The sequence below is a fragment of the Watersipora subatra genome, chromosome 10, assembly GCF_963576615.1.
Source record: "Watersipora subatra chromosome 10, tzWatSuba1.1, whole genome shotgun sequence".
Classification (NCBI taxonomy): Eukaryota; Metazoa; Bryozoa; class Gymnolaemata; order Cheilostomatida; family Watersiporidae; genus Watersipora; species Watersipora subatra.
Window position 1 is genome coordinate 7,400,203 of NC_088717.1, and position 26,541 is coordinate 7,426,743.

General features: G+C 35.0%; 3 protein-coding genes across 8 annotated transcripts in view; all 3 read left to right on the forward strand.

The window, feature by feature from the left end:
* Positions 1 to 26,541, forward strand: part of LOC137405686 (type-1 angiotensin II receptor-like) — a 159,343-nt gene that overhangs the window by 126,647 nt on the left and 6,155 nt on the right. The gene's annotated exons all lie outside the window — the stretch shown is intronic.
* LOC137405689 (ATP-dependent (S)-NAD(P)H-hydrate dehydratase-like) overlaps positions 1 to 26,541 on the forward strand; it is a 232,414-nt gene that overhangs the window by 62,973 nt on the left and 142,900 nt on the right. The gene's annotated exons all lie outside the window — the stretch shown is intronic.
* The window catches only part of LOC137405688 (probable G-protein coupled receptor B0563.6), a 104,978-nt gene that overhangs the window by 3,412 nt on the left and 75,025 nt on the right, over positions 1 to 26,541 (forward strand). For 4 of the 6 annotated variants that reach the window (XR_010979795.1, XM_068092034.1, XM_068092037.1 and 1 more), the window contains exons 2-6: positions 12,917 to 13,109; positions 18,808 to 18,941; positions 22,816 to 22,913; positions 23,239 to 23,505; positions 24,440 to 24,528. The exons of 1 other annotated variant lie outside the window; for it this stretch is intronic. Coding sequence is in view for 4 of the 5 variants with exons in the window: in XM_068092034.1 (XP_067948135.1) it covers positions 12,917 to 13,109; positions 18,808 to 18,941; positions 22,816 to 22,913; positions 23,239 to 23,505; positions 24,440 to 24,528 (781 nt within the window). In the remaining variant the exon portion in view is untranslated. The remainder of the gene's footprint in view (positions 1 to 12,916; positions 13,110 to 18,807; positions 18,942 to 22,815; positions 22,914 to 23,238; positions 23,506 to 24,439; positions 24,529 to 26,541) is intronic. One more of the 6 variants, XM_068092040.1, reaches the window with a different exon arrangement.

A 26,541-nucleotide genomic window follows, 5' to 3' on the forward strand; every position in this document is an offset into this window, starting at 1 on the left:
GCTAAGGAAGCGACCTCATATTTATCGCTCGTGGTTTCTTTTCAGATATATTGCTTGTGACGTCACGAAAGAAGCACCCGCTGGAACGTGAGCTTTTTAAAAAAGGGCCTCATTCAAACGCATATATCTCTGGACAGGGTTGGTCTACAAAGACAAAATTGGCATCAAATTGAAGCTGATGTTTTAGCCTTTTATGGTCTTAATTTCATTAAATTGAATTTTTTGACGCAACCACATCTTTAATGTGGGGACACACTGGTCAGATCACCTCAAACATCAGAAACAATTGCAAATGATAGAAAAATACCAATACATGTTGATAAAGTCTACTAAAACTTTGTACGTTCATCTTTAAAACTCTAAGGACTCATTTTACAAGTTCCTTTGTCCAAGACTTGTTTCTAACTGTCACTCACACCCATGGCTCTTTACAACCACTTTGGCACTGTGTTAGTTCTGAGGAACTAGGGACAGCGATCAAACTTTCACATGATATAATCTTTTGGCTTCTGTAGAAGCAAATAGTGAGTCATTAAACATGCACTAACTTCCTGAATCATCAAAGTACTACACACATACACTACTACATTACCCAAGTGCACATGCTGTTCCAGAGTTCAATACAAGGTCAACCTGGTGTCAGTTTTTGTCAGTCTATGCGTAGGGCTTCACTTCCATCTTGGTTCAGCTTTAATCCAGAGGTCAGCATCAAAAAATTACTATTGCATCACATTTCTTCAACAAGCTTTCTAGCTATTCTGCATTGCTAATAACTTGAAAACTTAAACTTAACTTAAATGAACCTTAAAATTAGGAGCTTTCATGTTTTAATGTTTTTTGTAAAGACTATAAGAACACAGAATCATGACTTCGGAACTTGGCAAGTTATATGATAATTACTTATAAAATGCATTTTGTTTTATTGGTAGTCTGCCAACATTAGCTAGCACTTTCTCTCGCAGCCGTTAGTAATACCTCTACCTAACCTTCAGCCTTCATCTTTGTATGTCTGTTTTTTGTCTGGGTTTGGTTCTTCAAATGCTCGCATTCAGATTGGAAGTCTTTTCCTTCAATCCACACACACACAACATCGCTGTCAGGTTCGTTTTCAGAACTAGTGAGCAAATCAACTTTCTTAGCACTAGTCTCTAGATTCTAGACTTACATCCAAACGATACAGAATCGCTTGGAACTTTTTGGAATATAACCCACTCAATGTCTGGTGATCGATATCCGCTAAATATGGTCTCTCGAGTACCATGATATTTTCTCACTAGGCAGTCTGTCACCCAGTTCTGGTGAGTTGGTTAACCATCACCAGCATGCATCAGACAGCCTCTGTAAATACATATAGGCTAACAGGCCAGGATACAACTAGTGCCTATTTCACATCAGCTTCATGTGAGCCCTTACCCACATGAAGCTTATGTGGGTAAGGGCTCACATTAGCATTGGTTAAGCTTACTTCCCTAATTTCTTTGGAAATTTCGTCTCATCTCACTCGTGTGAGGCTGAGCATCATTATTTTCTCGCTAACAATTGACCAGCACATACTGTAAAACCTTTATTTGAACGCCATGGCACTTTATTGTTCAACTCTTCTCTTGGAGTGACGCTTTATTACAGGTGACAGTAAATTAATGGGGGGGCGTTGTATTTTTCAAACATTTTGTCAAAATGTTGAGAAGATAAATTTAATCCTTTCATGGGCGAATCGAATGTCAGCCCATTTTGCGCTTTCCTTTGAGTGGTGGGACATTAGGCCTCTTAGATGCATGGGATTGGTTAACTTACTTCCAACTCGTCGTAGATATGTAAATAAATATGCACGAGCTTACTGATACATGTCTCTACCAGTTGATATCTATTGCTTGCAATTAACCTATGATGATCTTATAGTCTGTGTTGTAGTTTGTTGGAGCTTTCAAGTTTTTTATTTCATTTTAAACTTAAAAGCATGTATTCATTTTATAAATATGTATATAACGAGGTTGCAATGCATAAAAGCTCATTGCGCTCATTGATGCTTACTACAGTTTAAAGACAAAACTTGCTTTTATGTGCAATAGAAGAATAGTTGCAAGCGTCGCTCCATTGTAAGCCGAGTTCAAATTACCACAATCATGCTATCAAATATTATGCTATAAATCTGCGAATTTATCAGTTATATAATAATAGTAATCTATCAAATACTACAAATATATATTCAGAAGCAAGTGACATAAACGATACATATTTATAATACATGCAGAAACAAAAATTAACATTTTTGAAACAAAAATATTAGCATCGTTTTCTTGGCAGGTTGCATTCTGATTGTTGCTTTCATATGAAACCATTTCATTATCTTCTGGCTATTCAATACCTTCCACAGTGTCTGCCGACCTGAACTCTTCTTCTGCACTGCTGAACTAGTTGATATCAGCTTCTAAACATTTTTTTCAGCAGAGCAAAACTTTCACGTGTTACTATCTAAAAGACTTCTCATGAAAATAATGATAAACTTTCAGCAGGATGCTTGCTTAACGCAAGTCGTTCAAAGCAATGTAATTCCTAAAACGTTTTTTTACATACACTGATGCATCAAAACCGCGTTAAACAAAAAACTACTAATAGTCTGATACAGTCACTAATTATTTCTATAGTGTTGCAATAAAAATTTTTGACAAAAAACCTAAAGACTTGGAGTTGAAAACCAAACTTCGATACAAACAGAAACAACGAACACAACACGAATTAATTGTTATTGGTGTAAATTGAGTCACTATTAGCACATGTTTGTGGACACTTATCTACTGATCACTTGCTATTATGGGTTCATAAGGATTAAGAGTGTTCATTAGTGGCAATCAAATAGAAGTAGGTTCAAATAGAAGTAGAGTTCAATCAAAGAATGGCGCTCCATTTTGCAACTTTTCTCCCATAGTGGCGCTCAAATAGAGGTGGTGTTCAAATAAAGGTGTTGTTTAAATACAGGTTTGGTGGTAGATTTAGCTTCATTCAACAGGTATGTTACAAACCCTAACTACTTAATCATATTAATCCTCTTTCCTGGCGATCTTATGAAACCTATCGTTGCTTGATCTGCCCGAAAACTTTACAGAAACCTTTAAGGTGAAAACACACTAAGCGATATTTAGAGCGATATCGCGCTGTGTGGCGCTAATTTGAGCTAGAATTCACTAAGTGTGCTCATGCAGAGCGATAACGCTAGACTTTCTCTACACAACTTTATCGCTAGCGAGATGCATTTCAATTGGTTGGATTTTTCCAGAATGCAATTTTATGGAGGGTAATTATTTCTTATCGATGTTCACCAACGTACAGCAGCGATAATTTGCTATTTTGTTACGATTGAAACATCTTCAGAGCAAACACTGAATTGTTCATAAATTTAATAATAGCACTCCCAGTCCTGTACACCATAACAAACAAAAATTACAAAAAATCGGAGTTGAAAACCAACATTTGGAGTCAAACGTTGCGCAGGTTGATCATCTCGAGAACGGTAAATATTCGATATATTAAATATAAAAAACCACAACAAATAAAGTATGTATAAAAATCGTAAAAATATTACAGTTAAAATTGCAATTATTGTTTTTTCTTATGTCTTCTTGTAGTGTAGGCAGTGTACAATCCGTGAAAGTGAGATAGGTTTAATAACAAATGCGGAAGTTGTTTACGTTGTCACCTAGATGGCACCATATTGATTTATCTAAATTTATTAACAACTCGGAAGAAACTAATGATACAGAACTTTATTGGTAGTTTGTGAGTGTGCCTATTATATCGTTTGCTAGTGAATCGCTCAAGTGTGTTTACGCACATGCCAGCAATATCTCCGCCCTCCTCATGATGCTCGCGATAAAATCACTTAGTGTGTTTGGACCTTTACTCTCGCTCTGATTGAAAAACATTTCATTATAAGGTTTGTCCTAGATCCTATAGGAGATTCATCCTCGTGTTAACTAGGCAAGCTATCAATTGTAACCTTACACCGTTCTCAACCGACTAAAGGTATTGTATTAATAGTCAACACTAATAAATGTCTAAATAGGCATACAAGCGCAATCTCATGACTAGAACTTACGCTTTTCGTGATTTCAAGATCCGCTATCTACTTACGTACTTAACATTCTTTTCGATGGCAACCTTCATGTATGGCTGCTAGATGGTGAGAGTTTGAATAGAAGAGCATTGACTGACCCAAGTCTTTTGCTTCACCACTGGTTGATGAGTAATCTCGACATAACGGGTCGCAATCATAGAGTTGTAGCATATTACTCGTTGAGAATCATGGAGTTGTAAAAAATAGTATAAATAGTATAAAGTTATCCAAGTTTAAAATAGTAAGTATATAAATTACATACTGTAAAACCTCTATTTGAACGCCACCTTTATTTGAGTGTCACCTCTAATAGAGCACCACTATAAAAGAAGAGTTGAAAAGTGGAGCGCCACACTTTATTCAAATGCACCTCTCATAGAATACCACTATAGAAGAAGGGTTGAAAAGTAAAGCACCACTTTTTAATTGAACGCCACCTTTATTTGCTACAACTTTGAAATTCATTGATCTTTACAAACTCATAATAGCATGTGATCAGTAGAAAAGTGTCCAAAAATGGAACTAATAGATTAATAATGGCTCAGTTACATTAATAACAATTAACTCTTGTAGCGAGTTTGTCAGAATATTCAACTCAACTCTTTATTTACTCAAATGACTCAATAATATTACTGTACACTAGTCAAGCAAATTTACAACTGACTGCCCAGTTATTCATCAGCACCAACAACAGATAATATATGTGGTTACAGCACAAAGACATGGTTACAGCACAAAGACATAAAAACAGATAATATAGGCTAGCAAAACAGCATGTGTGATTACATAACGATGACTATTCACAACCAATATGTACTTGTAATCTCAAGGCATCTACCACTGAATATTCACATCGCAATTATTTTATTGTTGCTGTAGCGATCGATCGCCATGATTTTAGTGACGGTGTACCTGAGAAGATCGATTGCCACAATCATTAGAACTACACTCTGACTTGAAGTCGCTAAAGTATAAATCATAACCAATGTTTTCAGATTTCTCCATAATGTGGTTTACATTCTTACCTGAAAAATTTAAACGGGAACACTGTACGACGTAATATCAGTCATTGTTATAGCGTATCGATGTTCATTTTCTAACTCCAAAGCTTTTAAAACTTTTAAAGGGGCAACATAAAAATAATTAATGCTGTAACGGTATCCGGCTAATGTTACTGACGGCATTAATGTTACTCCGCCCAAAGGAGACTGCAAGATATAGGTGACATTAGCATCTCTTCACCCATTTTTCGTTTGGAATCTATCTTCCCAAAGATTCAACGAGCTAGTCAGAAATTACAGTGCTACTCTCTATTTAAATGTCACCTCTAATAAAACGGCACTATATTGCAAATAAATGTTTTACCGTAGGTTTGACATGATTTGTTCATTTTTACATTTACGGTTTAGCAAGAAAAATAGCTTTCATTTTTTGTTTTAAATAATGTTTAATCTCAATTCCACTTTATTCTTCCATGGCCTGATGGTTTATTACTCCTTATGAAACTATATTGTACACCCGTTCTTGAATAGATCTATAGCAATTTTGTTTTCAAGTTTTAAAATTGCTAGAACTTGTGGCAAAAAACTTTACTGATGATGATGTGGTTACTGGACATTTCTTTATTACTTTATTGCATTGACACCAACAACAACACCGTGAAGTCTAAAAACATAAAATTACTATGCTTAGTACTAATTATAAACAGCAATATTATGCAATGAGTAATTGATTATAATAAGTAATCAAGTCAAGATATTACTCAGACATCCTTCAAGCAAATTACATCAATGAAGCGGTTGATACTTGTAAACATTCAAGGCTAAGCGCGGTTCAATGATCACTAGTTTGTAAACAAAAGGTAGAAGAAATAAAGTACACATGCACTGCCTCCTTTCTAGCACTTTGTTGAAAATACTTGACAAATACTATAGTATATAAATATTAAAGTTTGTCCGCATTCTGTCTGTCCGCTTATAGCACCAAAGTTTTAGGAATTAAGAATCTGCTGCGGACTGGTTTAAACACAGGATCCAGGGTTACACAAACACCTTCACTTAAAAAATTACGATGGTAAATGTATATGTTGATTAAAAGTAAATTTTCTGTAAATAAACTTTTTTGTTACTCGTGATAGAGCAGTATATAAAAATGTTAAATGAAGTTTATATGAAACAATGACATTCCGCTAGACTTCTTCATAGCAGTTTCATTGATCGTTAGCAAATCCAGACTGACTAGGGTGAGTGTAGGTAAAATATATAGGGCAAAAAACAAAGATATTTTTAGTTGTTACTCTCCTACTAGTCTTACCTGACATAAAATCATATTCCAGTTCAATGACAGTATAGGCCACCCGAAAAAAACGGAAGAAACGGCAGCAATAATAAGGTAGCAACGAAAAAACAGCGAGATCAGCAAGACAGCTTTAGTGTAAACCACAGGAAACTGTTTGACCACTACAAATATGTGTTTTATTGCTGACATTTCCCTAACAGTAGGTAAAATCTCCCCTTTGTCAGCTAAATGTTTCTATAAGGGTGAGAGTCTAAGTGTACAGCATACATCTACAAGTGTCTTGAAAGTATACAAATCTTTACAAGATCAATGATTGAGAAATACCTAAACATGAAAAACATTTTATAATCTTTCCTGTAATTTATTAAGCTCTTTTAATGGTACGTTTGTTGATTAGATGACTGACTGCAATTTCATGTTCCGGCACCAGAACCAACCACAGTTTGCAAAGAGTTGCACACAGATTTAAACTGAGCGGCACTATTAAGAGAGAGTTGATAAAACAGGGTAAATGTTGTTTTCGTTTGTAAAAAATCTTTTAGTCAAAATGATCAAAACTGAGATATTAAAGTCACCCGTACCGTTTGTTGTGCTATTTGTCATGGCTGTGTGTCACCCCTATGTGTCATCCCTATGTGTCATCGATATGTGTCATCGCTATATGTTATCAATATGTGACATCATTGTGTGTTATCCCTATGTGTCATCCCTATGTGTCATCGCTATGTGTCATCGCTATATGTTATCGATATGTGTCAATGCTATTTATCATCGATATGTATCATCCCTATGTGTCATCGATATGTATTATCTCTATGTGTCATTGCTATGTATCATCCCTATGTGTCATTGCTATGTGTCATTACTATTACTAGGTTTCTATGCTTTGAATGGATTTGGAGTTTCTTTCACTCCGAATCATGAAAACGGTAAAATTCGACCGGATTCGACGGCAGTTTGCTTCGCAAAAGTTGTGCAAAGGCATTTGCAGTGAGGCTACTATTCAATGTCACAGAAATGCTCACTGTCGATGAATTCAAATCGATATTACCCAGTTTGGTCCTCCACAGTGAAGGGAAAAAAGTCAGCACATTTCATCACACTAACAAGCGGGTATATTCTAACTACTATTTCCAACGATAAGTTGCTCATACGACAATGATGAGATAATTACCCTTTATTTACTTTATTATATTATCCATTAAATAACATAATGAAAAATTTAATTAATTAATTAATTAAAAAACATACTCATCAGGGATTGTGACTGAGTTAGTGCAGCAAATGTACAAAACGTGAATTGAAATGCAGCCGTGATCCGAAAGCGAGTCTACTTTAACAATTTCTGCTTTGAGGAGTACATCGCTAGTCCGAATCGTTGGAAAGGTAAGGTGCGAATTTATTGGAAGAGACTAACCTCGGTGCCATTTGAAGCATGGGAACCTAAGTATGTGTCATCGATTCCCTATACAACATGAATAAAACACTAACTAAAAAATTGAATAAAGCTAGTGTATTATCCAATCATACTTCAGTTCTGCTTGTCTCATCAATTCATTACTGCATTTTATGCTGTACTACGTTAGTGTAGTAGTTCAGCTCTGAAAATATGTCTACCAGCATAAACACCTAGCATGAGCCATGATGTCGCCACTCTTCTTATCAACATGACATGGCTATCTCCTAACTTAACTGCAAATGTTCAGCTGCTCTACCACAATGTAATATCCTGTTGAACATTTTACAAAAAAGATTTGAAATTTCAAAATTAAATTTTAGTCTTAGATAATTTCTTTTAGTTTCTTCTAATTCTAAATCGTAAACTTTAAGCGAGAGTTGCTCAAGAAAATGAGATTTTTCTACCTTTAACCGCCTTCTTTCACTGCTTCAGTTCTTGAAGCTTCTGTAAAGTTAACTCTAAGTAAAACACGCATTGATTTAAATGATATACATTTTTCTATATATAAATTTCAGTGTTTGTCTTTTTGTTACACCCTGTGTCCAGTTATAGCAATTAAAATTTAACAGTGAAAAGTCCACACGGCACTGGATTTGATCTCGGGACCTCCAGATCTAGAGGCAGTGAACTTAATCATTAAGCTACATGAAATACAATTGATTCATTAAGCAAATAGTCATTACATTAATTAAGATACTCTCGCTTAAAGCGTTTGCTTGAGGTTAATAACTAGCACTATTGTCCGTTACACTTAATGATTGTTAAGCTGGCCCAAAACGTGGTATTAAGTAAACATTCTAGTAAAGATCTAACTTTCCAGGTGTGTTAATCAAATTCATTAGATAATTATTCTATTATGGATCAGTACTGTATTGTCCTATTAGGAGACTCCGGAACCATCCGGAGCACTTTTCTGTCAAAATCTCGGAAATTGCGAAATGGGCAAAGTGTACATGGTTGAAGTCATTACGTGGCACTAAAATTCACAGGCCCGTATTCCCCGAGGCTGTTGAGCAGCTGAGTCCCAACAGCCCCAACTTTTTAGTGATCTTCGGCGGCTAATTAGTAAGAATTTCAGTCTAAACTCATTCACTTTGAATTTCCAACAACTAATTAACTAGCGCTCTAGCGCAATGTTGCGCTCTAGCGATGAAGTGGAGAGGCTCACTACTCTAGTGTTGGTTTTGCCTGCCACCAATGCAGTAGCCTGTCTTGACAAACTATTGTTTTTGCGGAGTTGTCACCCCGTCGAGCGGGCGAGCAACACAACAGCTTGTCACAAGACGTACTGCACCTGATGCATCAGCTGCACTGAAAGGGAGTTGTTCTCTTCCGTCTATGTGGCTTGGCTGCGATGTTATGGCGGTCGCACCATTGGTAATTCTAACGAATTTCGCGCAAAGATTTATGTAGAAAAAAATAAGAATACAACGTTTAACCAAAAACCAGTCTTTGTTGTAAACTTTAGTAGAACTTAAAAATAAAATAAACTGAAAATAAAATCCATAAGAACAAATAAGACTAACTGATACAAAAATAGAAATAAAACTGACTGAGCGCACAAATAATGATATGTTTAGTCGTTGTTGTTGCCTAAGTTCTCAAGTTCTACTGAAGTTTACCGCAGAGACTGGTTGCTGGTTTAACGTTGTACATGTAATCTTATTTTTTCTACACAAATTTTTGCGCGAAATTCGTTATGATAACCAATGGAGCGACCGACAACATTGCAACCAAACTGCATAGACGGAAGAGAACAACTTCCTACAAATGCAGCTGATGCATCAGGTGCAGTACGTCTTGTGACAAGCTGTTGTGTTGCTCGTCCTCTCGACGGAGAGACAACTCCTCAAAAACAGCAGTTTGTCAAGACAGGCTATCAATGCAGTGGGGGAGAGATACTTTTCTGTATTGAAGCAAATCCAAACATCGATGAGGAACACCATGGGGCAGGCTGTCTAAATAATCTTCTAATATTACACATATATAAAGATGTTGAAATAGATACAGAATCAGTTGTGAAAGATTTCTGCCATGGACACAGTGGCAGAAGAAGAGCGTTTTAAAAGACAAGCGTCAAGCTATAACAATCAATCTTCTATGTACACATGTACGTTTGTGTTTGCAGCCCAAATTTGTTGCTCATTGTATTCCTAGGTAGCCATAATTTAAACATAGTCAGTTTTAAGCAGGCCAAGTAATCTATTTGTTGTCTTTTCCTGGTGCATGTAACATATTATTTAAACTTATTTTTGTAACTGAAACAGGGGCTCTTAAATTTAGTTTTTAAAAGACAACTGTCAAACTATAACAATCAATATTTTATGTACACATGTACATGTATGTATATTTATGAATATAAATGTAAATATACATATATATATGGTTATAACTTAAAACCATGTAACTCTGTAGCTAGTTCTCTTTGCAAAACTTGAAATGACTCATTTTGGCAGGACCTGGATATCTACCTTAAATAATACAAGATACACTTTAAAATGCTCTAATTTTGCGGTTAATTCTCAAAATTTTCTTGGGGGAAGGCCCCCGAATCTCCCTTCTCTGGGAGGGCACTTCAGATCTCCTCCCAGCCTTCCTCTCCTCCGCACAGCCGAGTTGGGCCTTCGGCCCTCTGGCAACTACTACATAATTGACAGTCTCCTGACCACTTTTCCTTTGGACAACACAGCCCTGTTATGGATGCTTTTTATGGGGTCTAAAGATTGTGGACTTATTTTATATACTTCAACAAAAACCTCAATAAAGACGTTAATAGACATATAATAAAAATTGTTTCTCATCTCGATCAACTCAAGTGGGTGGTATTGTGAGCTCAAGCTCGCGTCTCCTAACAGAGACCTGGGAGTTTGAGCACTCAAGATCTCACTCAAGCTTCAATTGTTTTTCTGCAACTCACTTGCGTTGATTGTTGCTAGTATTCGGGCAAGCCACATCTGATGTGCAGATGATATGGCACCCAATGTTCTAATTATGAGAATTATAAAACTACCATAATTACAGTTGCTCTTACATGCCAGCACTTTTCAATCTCCTCTCCTGGTGGGAAATGTTTTTCCACTTTTTCCTCTTCTCTGCTGGCTATACTATAGCCATTGGGTACTGCTACATCAATTATAGTAGCTCTTTTGTTCTCCTTTTCTAACACTGCTATCTGGCTGGTTTGCCAAGACATGCTTGCCTGTCTAAATGTAAAAGTCTTAGAGAAGCTTGGCACGGTCATTCTCATTGAGTTTATCAGGATCCCTCTAGCAGTGTTGTGATTTATTGAGGCCATATTCATCACATAGACTTCTATACACAACACTTGCGACATGATTATGCTGCTCAGTGTATACTTGTCACAGTAGCTGTTTGCATTCTCTGATAATATGTTAGATGATCTCAGGTGTATTCATGTACAGTCTGCATCTGTGTCATTTCTAGTGTGATCGATCTGCCAAAACAAATCTATATACAGTCAAACTCAGGAACTTGCTCTCGGATAACTTGAACGGATTTGTTTGGTCCGCTCCCACACAATGATAAATTGCTTTAGATAGCTCAAACTTAACATTATTAACTCGAACAGTTTTTTGCCCAACGGCCACCGAGACGGTTGTTATCACTTTAGAATATCACTTTATTCCAAGCCATAGAGATAAACATCAATTTTAGTAGTTTTAGGCGTTGTTAATACTGTCATCAGCAAAATAATTTTGTTAACGACTTTTCTAAAGGTTTGCAAAAATCAAATTTTATCAAACATCTGCTTTGCGATGGCCCTACGAAAGCAAGGAAAAGCCAGGTAACCTTCGGATAAACTTAAAGTAAAATCAGCAAAATGGATCTTGGTTAAAATGCTCAGAAGAAAAACATGTCTTTTTTCAGAGCATTCTAACCGCGATCAAGTTGTGCCAATTTTAACCTGAGAATGTCCTGGCAGTCACATCACCTAAAACAACAAACAAATTTCAAGTGCTAGAAAAATATCTATACTTTCTGAAAAGATTTTTAAAACATTACATGAGAGGTCCTTTAACTTGCAGCAAGCAATCTATGCTTTTGATTTATATATAGTTTGTAAATGTGCATGTATCTACTGATAAATACATGCACTTGTGACAGTGCTCTGATAACTTGAACGCTCTGATAACTCGAACACTTTTGCTCGGTCCCGTGATGCTTTGAGTTATCCGAGTTTCACTGTATGTACACTAAATCTCAAGTTTGCCGTTCAGTGTATCCAGCTATATATATTAAAATATGGAAAAGAAAATTTTTCTTTGTGCTAGATTTGATTTTGGAACCTCCCGTACACCAGGCGATAACCTAACTAATTAACCTATGCGAGATGCAATGAATTCAATAGGCGGTATGAACCGTTATGTCAGTTAAAATACTCATGGCACTCGGCGTTACGCAGCGTCACTAAAGTTTGCTCTCACGGCTTTTATTACTAAGTTTAGCATTACGGATAGTAACTTACTCAAATTAGTCATTGGCAATGTGCCAGACTAATGGCAAGTGTCGGGCAACTACATTACCTCTCATTGTTTGTAAGCTGGTTTGTAATACCAGCGCAACGCCAAACATTTGACTAGTAATTACCTAAAAATATTTACCTTAGTAAAACTAATAAATAGTGATCAACATGAATGCAGTCTATTTTCTCAGCAAGCTGAAACTTTTTATATATTTCTAAACTCTATGAGTTGAGTGTAATAAAACTAGACGATTTTGTCTAAGATTTCTACAGCAACTACTAAACTGCTTCACACTTGGCGACCGTCAGGCTGTGATTGATGGCCCTGCAAAATAGCACAGGGTATTTAGGCAAGATGGCACCCCTACACCCCCCCCATTTTGTCAAATATCAACCTCTGTTTTATATATTCAAATTAAAACATATCACTAGCGAAAAGATATCATCAAATTTGTCAAGCGACCTTCTGTCAACTTTAAGTTGTCATCTCTTAAACATGCTAATTTTTCACATAGACATCACTATCAGGCCTATGTCAACCATAGACATAAATGAATGTTTTTAGGGACCTATGGATATACACGAGTCCATTTGTGCTGCTGCTGGGCACCATAGGAAATATTCTCATAATCATATTGATGAGCCCGAAGAAGTTGCGAAAGACATCATTTGGTCTCTACCTTATTGCCATCGCTTGCATGGACCTCATCTTCATCTGGGTCGGCCTTACTAGATACTTCATTAAGAACGCTTTCGATGTGAGTCATTATTATTATTCTTTATTTTGTTTTAATTCTTTTGCTACCAAATCATTTATACTCTTTTGAAATAATTAAATGATCCGTAAACTAAATATTTGACAATGCTGCCCTAACTGTTGATTAATGAGGCCCACGAAAAAGGTTTTGATATGAAACAATTTAGCATAGCATAAAATTTCATATCAGCTAATGACATAAAAACTTTACAAAATTGTTTCGACTCATTTCCTATGACCATGACTAACAACTTGAACATGTTCCAAGTCCTAAAATTTATCGCTATCGCTATAGCTTACGACGTCATTATTATTAAAAACAAAATAGTTACTGCTACTACTATTACTCAAAAGATATCACCAGAATTCCATTGATCTACAATTTGTGAAGTGTCAGCAGCTGTAATGGGTCTGACATAGCTAAAAATTGTAACAAACAACTTGAGTTAAAAATAGATATTTTTACGAAGCGAAGATGGCCTCGAAGTAAACATGTTTTTTGCTGGCTCCAAATTGGCTGAAGGTTGATTTCTTTTGTTCAAGTACAGACACAATAGGGCGCTAATTAATTAACCACACATTAATCAGAAGCTTTGTACAGTCCACTAAAGCGCCATCCCGCGGTCCTTGGTCATACAAAATGAGTTAAATTGAGAATCATGTAACCTTCAAAGATAAACTTTTTAAAATTAAGAGTAAAATATAAATACAAAATATAGATTAAGATGAAACTTTAGTAGATTTTGTCAGAAAATATCGGCATCTTTCTATCGTTTGTGATTGTTGTTGATGTTTGAGGTGATTTGACTGCCAGGATGTTTAAGGATTAAAATCAACAAAACTTGATTGCGATTAACACCCTCAGATTAAGTGAAAAAGCAATTATGACGCCTGCAAAGAGACTGATTGAATAGAGTAGTATACGCTACGACTTAAACTAAATAGCTGATATCATCTGAAGCAATTAGTGACAGCATTTTGCCCATATTTTTCTTCTGAGCATTTCAACTGGGATAAAGTTTTGTCAATTTTAATCTTGAAACATCCTGGCTGTCAGATTATCTCAAATATCAAAAACAATCACAAATGATGAAAAGATACCGATAGCTTCTAATAAAAACCTACTAAAATGTTGTGCAATTTCATCATCAATACCATGCAATATAATTGGTCAGTGGTTCATTCATTACAATCTTTCCAATAATAGGAGTCGTGTTCTTCTGTCTGTCTGAAGGCAGGTTTTGAGGTTGTTATAACAGATTGATTTGATTTCTCATGGCGCAACAGATTGCCAGAGACCTCTAGTTATGAAATAATAAAGGAAAAAAGTTTTACTTGTTATTGGACGCTTGTTCAAATTTTGTAAACATTATTACTATCTACTATATAAAGTGCTAATTTTGTTTTGCTGATTATCAACTAGCCAATAAGTGTTAGGAATTTTCTCAGCAGCGTCCCGATTTGTATGAGCTAGAGTTTCTTCTCTGAATCAGACATGTCCAACTCACCATGGTGGCTTTCCATAGCTTTTAATTGCACATTAGCTAAAAAATAAACACAAAGCAAAAAATATATTAAAACAAATTGTCACTGAAAATGATCAATGATCTGATTAGCCTCACCTTGAAAAATTTAAAAACATGATTTGAAAGTTCAAAACTTAAAATTAAAAATCAAGAGAATGTGCCAAGCTAAACAGTGGTGAGAGAAAACAGTGGTGAGAAAGTGGAACAAGTTACTGAGCATTTGTACGAAACCACAAGGGCCTGCATGTAGCATGTGTATAGTTGTACTGTCATTTTATCAGAAAGTTTCACGAAGTACGTACATGACCTGTTATTTATAGCTGTCTCAGTTGAACTATATTTACATTTGGTTGAAGAATACTTGTAGTGAATCATTGCAATTGAAACAGGAAGTTTCAGCAAGCAGTAATGAGTATCCCAAATTCTTTATTTTTATGCGGGTATTGCGAGTTGAGGATGAGCATTGTGAAAGCTAATTCGACCGTGACAACATACACTGAGTAGCATTAATCACGGAACAACCAACAACATTTGCCCCGCTTCTTTTGAGAAAAGTTTGTTTGCTATTTTTGCTAGACTTTGGTATGCACGCTGTATGTGTTTTCTATTCACTACTCAACCAAAGATGGCTAATAACACAAAACCTTTAGAAAAAATATAGAGTTGTCTGCTCTTGTGTCGCCTAAGCAAGCGTGGGAAAATTTTTGCAATATCCAAATTATTTGAATTAACATTGACTCTATCCTAGTAATAGTTAGATCACATCTACCTCAGATAAAAAAATGGATAAAAACACTGTGAGGAACAAGATTTAGTCTATTTATTGATAGAAGAAAACATGAGAAATAAAACAAAACAGAAAAGTCCTATGTAAATGACATGGAAGAAATGTGGCTAACAATCTCTAATCAGCCTCTTACCTGCGAACTCTCTGATTAAAAATAAAATAAATTCTGTGCCACTTTTACTGCTGGTGTGTTATAAAGAGTAGCAAAAAGAATAAAGTGAAATTCTCTGAATTCACCTGCACTGTCATACTAGGAGAGTTATTTACTCACATGATTGGCTACTTTTATCAATGTCATGCTAAAAATGTAGATTTTAAGCAATTTTAGAAGCATACAGAAATTCATTCATTGTCGCAAAATTGGCTAAAGGCCAACATCCAGGTCTGAACAACGTGGTAAACACAAGATCAAAGTTTTTTTTTTTAATTATTTATAAAGTTTGATAAGTGTGTTAGTTACGAGAAGAGCTCTGTGAGAGTTTACAAGAATCAAATACTATATTTTATATAATTTTATGTATATTTATATACAATATTTTAAAGTGTGAATAGAAGATCTACCTTGTGCATAGCTTAATTCATATAAAGCAAAACTATAAAAAATTCGCTTATTAATCTGTAAGTTTCCAATAGGCAATATTCAATAGTCAATGATAGTAGATTGGATATTTTGCAATGTGGCGGTACATCAGCCAATGCAATGAATTTTCATACGTAAATGTTGATCGACTTACTGCTGAAGGATAACTAACGATCGATAGCAAGACTGTTTTAGTGTCAAGAACACATTATAGAACTCAGTCTAATTAGCGAGAAAATGAATATTAAAGTTGAAAATAATTTTAACTCATTTTCTGCTCTAAATTGACGAGCATTCGCCAAAGACTAGCCATGACCCAGTTATCGATCAAACCAACTCATAGATGAGCCGTAGTGGAAGATAAAGCTCATAAAGTGGTCGGTCCTAAGAACATTTACTCATTTCCGTACTTCGATAATTCACATACTTGACTTACATGTATCGTCACTTTAGTTTATAAACTTGAGCGGACAGAGACACAGTCGTAGCGCTAGTCATAGTGGTGCACTTGACATCAATCCTCAATTTATTCAAACTTTGAGTGGAATCGTAAACTTTAAACACCTGTTTTTATCTATTCATGTAAATTATTGGAGAACAAAGATAGTGTAACTCCAAGATTTGGCTGTGTCCTGTCAGACAGACAGTCAGAGAACCTACAGTATGCGTCATTCCATTTCCTCCAGAGACCAACAGTCTGAGCCAATTTTTGCCAACAGATACCGGAGTCACGTTAAGTATCACTATGTTTCTATGACTTAATGACTTAACACTATTGAGTCATCTGCGATATGGAAATGGCAAAAACTCGCAAATCGAGTGAGTTTTGTTTTTAGAAAATTTTTATCGAATGTTTCATGCTTGCAAAAGTTGAAAACGACACTTTGGAATTATTTGTAAAAACATGCCGTGCAAGCTATTCCATTTAAAGCATTTTCAACACTTCATTCGTTTCTATTTTGAAACCATGTTGCCAAGTGAGGCATAAAATTTCTTATCGTTTTTAATGAGCACAGGTGTTAATCCACGAGATTAGAATGTGCATTGAAACACTTATTGCATGGTAACACAACTCTAGATCATACATACAATGGAAACAGTGATTATGCTATAAAAAGAAAGGTAACATAATATCCACTGTGAAGAAAATATTGCAAAAGTTTGAAGTGAGTTTCATAACGTCTAGCGAGTTAGACTAGCTCTGGTATCTAACCATGGCTCCATAAACAAGGCTGTAGGTAAATTAGATATTTTTAAATCAGATCACAGCCCAACGCACCAGAAAGTGATGTGATAATATTGTTAATGCTTGAAGTGAGTTTATGTAAAGAAAAATCATCCTACCCTTTAATGTAACACGAAACCTGGTGCAATCCAACCTCTCCTTATCATATCCTCTATATAAGTATGTTTAAACAAACTACATAAAATTTGAACAAACATTTGTTTCGACATACAAAATAATTTCCTACATTTGAAATCTTTAGGAATATTACTTTTATGCAAGTAAATGTAAACAAGCTGATAAAACTTAATATAAAAAGCAAAAATATGAACAAATATAAATAACGCTAACTTAATTTGTATTTAGAGTAAGATAGACTAAGTTCCAAATTTATATCTGTTTTTTCTCTATTTCTGAATCTATGCATCATTGAGCATAGATATAGCACCCATTCCACTTCTATTCACATGTCTCTAAAGTAACATAACAATAAAACCATAGACATAGCACCTCTTCTACTTACCTTCACATATCTCTAAAGTAACGTAACAATAAAACCATAGACATAGCACTTCTTCTACTTACCTTCACATATCTCTAAAGTAACGTAACAATAAAACCATAGATATAGCACTTCTTCTACTTACCTTCACATGTCTCTAAAGTAACGTAGCAATAAAACCATAGACATATATATAGCACCCGTTCCACTTCTATTCACATGTCTCTAAAGTAACGTAGCAATAAAAACCTCTTTTTGCTTATTATCACTCTTCTGATTTAATATTGACATTTGTTTAGTTTTTTTTACGAATCTTTATATAATGCATTTTTGTAACACTGAGCAAGTTTTTTAATTATTTATTGTTGTTTTGAACAAATTGAACAAAATATGCTAAATTCTTATGAAACTGAGTTTTTAAAAATAAAATGCTTTCGAAATGCCGAACAAATATTGAAATGCATTTTCATGTATGATGAGGTCATATTGTGATTAAAAATAGCTTTGTTGCTGAAAACTTTTTAATTCAAAACTGACCATCGCTTTTCTTATACAGTTTCATTTCTTTTCCCAGAATGCTTTGAAAGTCTTCTAGTTTTAAGTTTTTATAATTCCATGATTTTATGGATAGTAGCAAATAAAAAACTCAAAGTTTCTTTTTTATGAGAGGTCATCAACGAGTCAATGTGCATTTATTAAAAACAAATTCTGCTAAAATAATTTATAGATATTTAGTAAAAATGAGCTTTAATTATGCAACAAGCAAATATATTAATTATTTGCAAATTATTAGCAAATTATTTGCTGTATTTGATCAATTGAGGGTATGGATGCACTTTCATCATATATAGAAATACATAAAAATGTCTTTAAACTGGTTCGAGCAATATTCGCTATTGATAGAGATTGCTATTTATTCTCAACTGTATAGTTCTGTAATTATGAATAGTGATATGTATATACAAAAGGGCCTAAAAGAGAAGCCATGACAATATGAAGTTCATCAGGGGGTAGACTAGAGCGTGTAGGTAGGTGAAGACAACTACTCAACTAATCGTCAGCACACTGTTCTATTGTAGAAAGACATTCGATATCTACACATTACCATATGTTGGCTACAAAGGTTCTTTGTTTATGGGTCATCTGATGCTTCTGTTTGGTTGCTTACAGCGGTAACAATAGAAAGAACCATAGCTATATACTCTCCGACAAGGTAGGACAACTTCTCTCATTTGACTTACACAAGTGAAACAAAGAGCATCTCCTCAAGATGTTATAATTAAAATCATTTAAAAACTTTTAAGTTTTTTTGTAATGGAAATCGTATGATTCATAATAATAATATGGCTGTCTGTCGTAAATCGACAATGACTTGCATCTTAGAGATGCATGATTGGGTCAAGTAGCATGGTAGAGAAGAAGTGACCCAGTTCTCAGTATCTACCACTTCCAGAACTGTCAGATTAACCCGAAAGGATGCCAATGCAACACGTTCAGTCTGACAGAGCCAGGTAGCCATTTCACTTGCCCAGTGTGCAAGAATATGATTCATATCCTCAGTAAAAATAGTGATAGTGATGATAAAATAATAGTAATAGTAATAATAATAAAACATGTATGACATGGAGAAAAATGTTGAAAACTGTGTGAACAGAGAGCAAGAGTCTAGAAAGGAGTCAAAAATTGTCGCAGCAAACTAAGGAAGTATGAAAATGCCAGCTAATTTTGGTAGCACACCAAAAACAAGGTCTTAGTTAGCTATATAACACATAATAATAATGATAATAATAATACAATATAACAAAAATTAATGATCACATAGAAAGTTAGAAAAAGAACTCAGTACATGGGCAACTTATATTCTAACTAGGAGCAAAAGCAAATACAGAAATAATGCATGCACGACTTGAAAAAGCACATCTAAAAAAACCAACAGACTCCCTTATAAACACTTATAGCCTTAGATCAGGCTATCAATACTAACTACTATTTGGCAGAGTGACAAAAATAACTAACAATTTCAAATTTACTTAGTTTACTATGTAAAGGAAAAAATGAAACGGTAGCAGCATAGTACCCGAATATCAGGTGCTTGTCAACAGGAAATATAAAAACACAACACCTCATGCTAGTGCATTCATTGGATCTTTACAAAAAAAATGAACAGAGTTGTGTTAGAAATACAATCCACAATCTAACTACTGCAGGACTTCAATATTTACACTTATAAGAAAACTCATGTAAGAAGACCAGATATAATTATTTATGATAAGGAGAAAAAACAAGTCACCATTATCAATGTAGCCTGCTCCTTAAATGCGGCGTCAACAACAAAAGAACAAACAAATCATGAAAAGTCAAGACCTTAGAATAGAATTTGAGACAAGTTCAAAAGCCAGGGAGCAGTTGTGTTCATAGAAGTGAAAGTGCAAAGGGTTTTCAATCAAGAAAACCAAAATGTTTTCAAGTTGTTCTGCGGTTGTCTTAAAGGACATTAATGAGTTCAACAAAGACTATACATTATTAGTGTAGCACCACTCAGTTAATCTGTTTAACTGACTTTTCTTTGCGTTCAACTCCTAGGTAGAATACTAAATTTCTCAGCATGACAGGAACCTGGAGCTCTAAAACTTTTATTTACCATATACTGAAGGCATTCCAGAAATGTTAGGTTCATACTCCAAAATCTAGACTGAGCACCAGCACTTGAGCCTTTAGTAAAAAACAAAGAAACATGCTATCTCTTCTTACAACTAATACACTTTAGCTCTGGAAACCTCATGGTGGCTGCGCAATGCGAGTGATCTTGCTAGGATTAAGTTTTGCTAACATTTGTCAATTCGTAGCATGGCTGCTTGGTTCTCTACAAGTAAATATTTGGGGAAAGGGGACCAAAGCCCTTACAAGTTATGGCACCAATGCTAATGCTCATTATCAATCAGACTCATGGATCTTATTTTACTTCTTCAAAACTGAAAACTTTTAACGTCTGTACTGTTTGATTTTTTTACAATCAATATATAATCGATATATAATCAAAATATAATCGATATATATCATAAAACCTCTAATTGAACGCCACCTCTATTTGAACGCTGCCTCTATTTGACCACCACTAAGAGAGAAGGGTTAAAAAATAGAGCGCTACCCTCTATTTGAATGCCACCTCCATTTGACCGTCACTTTGACTATCTTTGATCTTTGTGAACTAATAATATCAAGTGATCAGTAAAAAAGTGTGAACAAAATCGTATTAATAATGAATCGTTTACATTATTAACAATCAATTCTCTCATTCAACTTCAAAGCTTTTAGTTTTTTTCAATAAAACTTTGAAAGTAATACTATAGAAATAATCAATAATAGTCTCAGGCTAATAGTGTTTCCTTGTTTAACGCGGTCTTGATACTTCGAAGTATATGTGCCTATATAAAAAACCGGTTTAAATTTACGTTGGTAGATGAACTTTAAAAGCAACACCATAGAAATAATTAATATCGGTCTCAGGCTAATAGTAGTTCCTTGTTTAACGCGGTCTTGATACTTCAAAGTATATGTATATAAAAACGGTTTGAAAGTTTTCAGACAAAGATTATGTTTTGCGAGCAAACTTTTACGTGTTGCAAAAAAAATTGCTGTCAAAAGTTGGCGTTGCTGCCAAAAAATTGTTTGGACGCTACTATCGACTAGCTCAGCAGTGCAGAAGACTTAAAACCAGAAGATACTGTGGAAGGTATTAGAAAACAAAAATATGTTTGTTCTATCAAAAGCAGCAATCAAAATGCAGCTATCCGAGCAAACGATGCAAATATTTTTGTTTTAAAAACGTTAATTTTTGTTTCTGCATGTAATATAAGTAGGCCTATGATTTGTTTATGTCACTCGTTCATCAGTATATATTTGTATCATTTGATAGATTATCATTATATAACTTATAATTGTGCAGTTTTATAGCATGCTATTTAATAGCATCCTTGCAGCTACCTTAACACGGCTTACAATGGTTCAATGCTCATAACTCCACTTCTGTTGAGCATAAAAAGCTAGTTGTGGCTAAAAACTAGCAAACATCAATGAATGCAAAGAGCTTTTATGCCACACTATTAAATATAGATATAAAATAAAAGAATGTTTTCACATTTGTGAAATGAAAGGAAAACTGGAAATGCCAACCAATTACAATGAAGTACACAGGCTATAATATTATCGCAAGTCAATTGCAAGCAATAGATATCAATATCAACCGATAGATATATTTCTCGGTTTCTCTATGCATATTCATTAAGAAATCTTTGACAATTTGAAGGTAAGTTAGCAGATTTATTGCATCCGAAAGGTTTAATATCGCTCCACCGGAAAAAAAGAGCAAGTTATAGGCGACATTCACTTCACCCGTCATAGGGCTAAACTTATCTTCCGAGAATTCTGACGAGCCAGCTAAAGAATACTACACCAGCCTCTATTTGAACGCCGCCTCTCATTGACTGCCACTATAAAAGAAGGGTTGAAAAATAGAGCACCGTGGCATTCAATCAGAGGTTTTATAGTAATCGATATATAATCGATATACAATCGAAATATAATCAATATATAATCAAAATACTAAATATCTCAATTAGAAAGTCAAGTTAATTAGTTTGCCTCCTGCCAGAGTTATTAGACATTTCTAATGTCTTTCTCTATATTAATTATTTGTTTCACATTCACTTAAACCATTTCACTTTTCCCTTTGAAGAGCCGTAGTGTATGTAGTATGGCTTATAAAGTGGCCAGTCCTCAGCACATTGACTCATTTCTGTATGTCGATAATCCAAATACATACTTGACCTACATGTACCATCACCTTAGTTAATAAACTCAAGCAGACAGTAAATCAGTTGTAGCGCTAGTCATAGTGGTGCACTTGAGATCAATCCTAAATTTGTTCATACATGTACTTTGAGTGAAATCGTAAACTTTAAACATAGTTTACCGCGGAAGGCTACAAGCAGATATCTGGTTCTCTATTCTCTCACTTTTTAATTTGCACTTTGACTCTCGTTGTAAACATGTTATTCATAGTTTAACTATTTTACCCTATATTACAGGTACATGAAGGTGAATACTCTATTTAAAACAAAAATATATATAGGCATCATAATATTTATACAGTTTATGTGGAATTCGCATCTGTTCTTCACAAGAGGTGAGCATGTAACTTTCATTTAGAATATTGTCTGTAGGTTTATCAGCTGATACCAGTATGTTTTAGTTTTGACAATATTCAATGTTTGCTTTTAAAACTAAATGTTTTTGTGACTACTATGAAAACGCTGAAGTACATCAAAATAGCTTGCTAGTCTTTGTTTAACCAAAAAAGCAGCATTATACATGTATATGACAGCATTAAGAATAAGGATCAAACATTTTAATGATATATTTAGAGTTCAAATAATCTTTAGCTTGCGTTCAGTTAAGATACATTGCTTGTAACAATGAAATATTCTACAACACAACCATCATTTTTACAGGAACGGTTAAATATGAACTAGAGGGAAGGCTGGTTGAAGACAGATGTGGCTATGCAAATGAAAAAGCAAAGATATATTATAAAAACCACACTCAAACACTTCTCGCTATGCTTGACTATAGCATGATTCCATTTGTCACTATGCTTGGCATGAATATCGCCATATTTGTACGACTGCATAAAAGAGATAAAATGTACAACAAGTGTACATCTGTACACAGCAAAACTGTGGCAGCAAGCAAGCAACGTAAAACCAGAAGTAGTCATGGTAAGTCGTGACCTTTAACGCATACTATAATTATTGGTTTTGTTGTCTTATCAGTCTTTGGTTACGAAAAGCTGCAACGCTTGTTTAAAGTAGAACACTTTCAATGCAATTGTTTATATCTAGAAAAAGCTTTCAAGTCTTGCAATCTACTCACGTGTAAACTGCCCTAGTAAAACTGTATGCGGATATCTTAAATTGTTTCCCATACTGGTCAGGCAAGATAAAACTTAAAATACACAGGCTGTACTCAGAGCTGAAATAAAAATCAGTCAGAAATAGTCAGATGAATGTCTATCCAAGATTAGCTTACACAATACTTTGACACAAATCCTAAACTCTAAGTGCATGATGATCTCTATAAGGACTCAGTCAAGCAATGCTACAGATGCTGCTGACAAAGTAAAACAACTTGAAGAAAACTGTTATTTCCTGTCATTTTCTGTTATTTGTATATTTTGCTATATTTGAAATCACAATCAGAATATATAGGTATGTATCAGATCTTAACATCTGCATGTCAGACCTTTGATTGAATTTAGCTTGTCTTTTGATATGTGTATAAAGTCTGTATATAAAACGTTATATATACAGTAAATATAGTACACATACTGTATACATTATATTGCAAAAAAGAGTTAATTTAAATTCAAGTTGAATCATTTTTATAAGGAACTATAAAAAAAGTTTTCAAACTCTTGTCTTATGTTAATCACTAAATGTGTACAGACTCCACCTGCACCAGTTTCAGTTTATTTTTATCAGATAAATATATAAACAATAATTTTGAAGTATATTGAAAAATAATTCAATAGATTTTGGAATACTGCAGTAATCATTACTAGCCATAGATACATAAACAATTTAATATTATTACTATAGCTATTGTTATTACTACATGTATTTCTGTAACTACAGCTTTATTTGGTTGTTGCAGTCAGCAGCAAGACATTGATGCTCTTACCAGTAACAATATTTTTTCTTATAACGTCGTTGCCTAATCTCATATTCTCAGGAATCGAAGAGGTAAGGAATAAACATTTTTTTATTTCACCTACTTGTTGCTTTCCAACAGATTCATGTAAATAGCAAATGAAACAAGCATATTACCATATTATATTATGTTATATTACATGTATATTGTCTAATAATATCTTATATTATAATATGTTATATTTTATGGAACTATGCTACACTTTCTTGTATTTATTATGCAATATTATGTTATTTTGTATACATATTGTATTTATTTTACCATATATATATTAGGTATATATTATATACATATAACAATTGTTTCCTCACTTTAGTTAACTCATAGCTATGGGTGGTAATGTCTGTTTTAACTCGGGTCTCCTACCAGAGTCCTGGGAGTTTGAGCACTTGCCTCAAGATCTTAGCTGTTCCCAATAGTGCACTTTTCTGCAACTCACTTGAGTTGATCGCTGCCAGTATCTGGGCAAGCCAGGTTTTATGCGTAGGTATTATTGCGCCCAGTGCCCCAATGACTACTGAGATTACAATTGTTCTTACATCCCAGCATTTTTCAATCTCTTTTCCAAAAGGGAGATATTTCTCCACTTTTTCTTTGCTGGATGTATTGTAGTCATTGGGTACTGCTATATCTATTATAGTAGCCCTTTTGTTCTCCTTATCTACCACCACTATATCTGGTTGGTTTGCTAAGACATGCTTGTCAGTCCGGATGTAGAAGTCCAAGAAGATCTTCGCGCGGGCATTCCCATCGACCTTACCAGGAGCTTCCCACCAGTGTTGTGGTTTATTAAGGCCATACTCATCACATAGACCTCTGTACACAACACCTGCAACATGATTATGCCGCTCAGTGTATGCGTTTCTGGCTAGCTGCTTGCATCTACTGATAATGTGTTGGATGGTCTCAAGTGCATCTTTGCAGTCTGCATCTAGGATCGTTTCTAGTGTGAAGATCTTTGTTTGGAGTTGCCTTGTTGGGAGCACTTGCTCCTGAGCTGCCAAGAGTAGCGACTCTGTATTGGCCATTAGGTTCCCTTTGCTCAGCCGCATATATGTCTGGTGGAGATTGCCAACCTTGGATATTTGTCAGTGGTAAGCACCATGAAGAGGTTTCATGTGCCAGTCAAGTTTTTCATCATCGCTGCGAAGCTCCATTGTCAGAGCAGCCAATTGAAATTCAGCTAGCAACTTATCTGTGGTGGCCATATAAAGTGTATAGGCTTTAATGCTTTGTTCTTCCTCTTTCACTCTCTGCTGCACATTTTTGAGTCTTTTACCACCATCCTTCTTTTCGAGGTACAATCTAGTAGTATCAGATTTTGGGTGGAGTGCTCCATGTATCGCAAGCAGTTTGCGAGTTGCTATATCTGTTTCCTTGATGGCTTCCTCAGTTCACTTTATTATGCCTGTTGGGTATCTTGTTACGGGCAGTGCGTAGGTTATTGCCATCACTTGATTCTTGGCATTGAGCTGGCTTTGCCGAACACGATTCTTGTGGTCAGTAATGGCTTTGTGACGTGCTTCGGCTTCATCGTTGATGTTGCTTTGCATAATCTCCAAGTACTTGTACCCTTCTTCTATATCTTTGATAATACCATTTGGTATTTGTAGGCCATCTGTGTGCACAGAATGGTCTTTCTTGAGAATTAGCCTTCTAAATTTCTCAATACTGAAGTTCATTCCAATGTCTTTGGTGTATACCTGAGTAAGATGTATTAGCGAATCAATGTTCCTTTCCTTTTTTGCATACAGCTTGATGTCTTCCATGTAGAAGAGGTGGTTTATCTTGCTGCCACTGTTAAACTGGTACCCATATTGAGTCTTCTCCAGCATATTGCTTAGAGGGTTTAGGCATACGCAGAAGAGCAACGGTGATAAGGAGTCACCTTGATAGATGCCTCGCTTGATTTTGACACTCACCAGCTTTTTGCCATTAGCCTCCAGTTCCGTTTTCCATTTGGTCATTGACATCTTGATGAACGCCACAAGGGCGGGGTAAACATTGTACAACCTTAGGCACTCAAGTATCCAACTATGATAAAT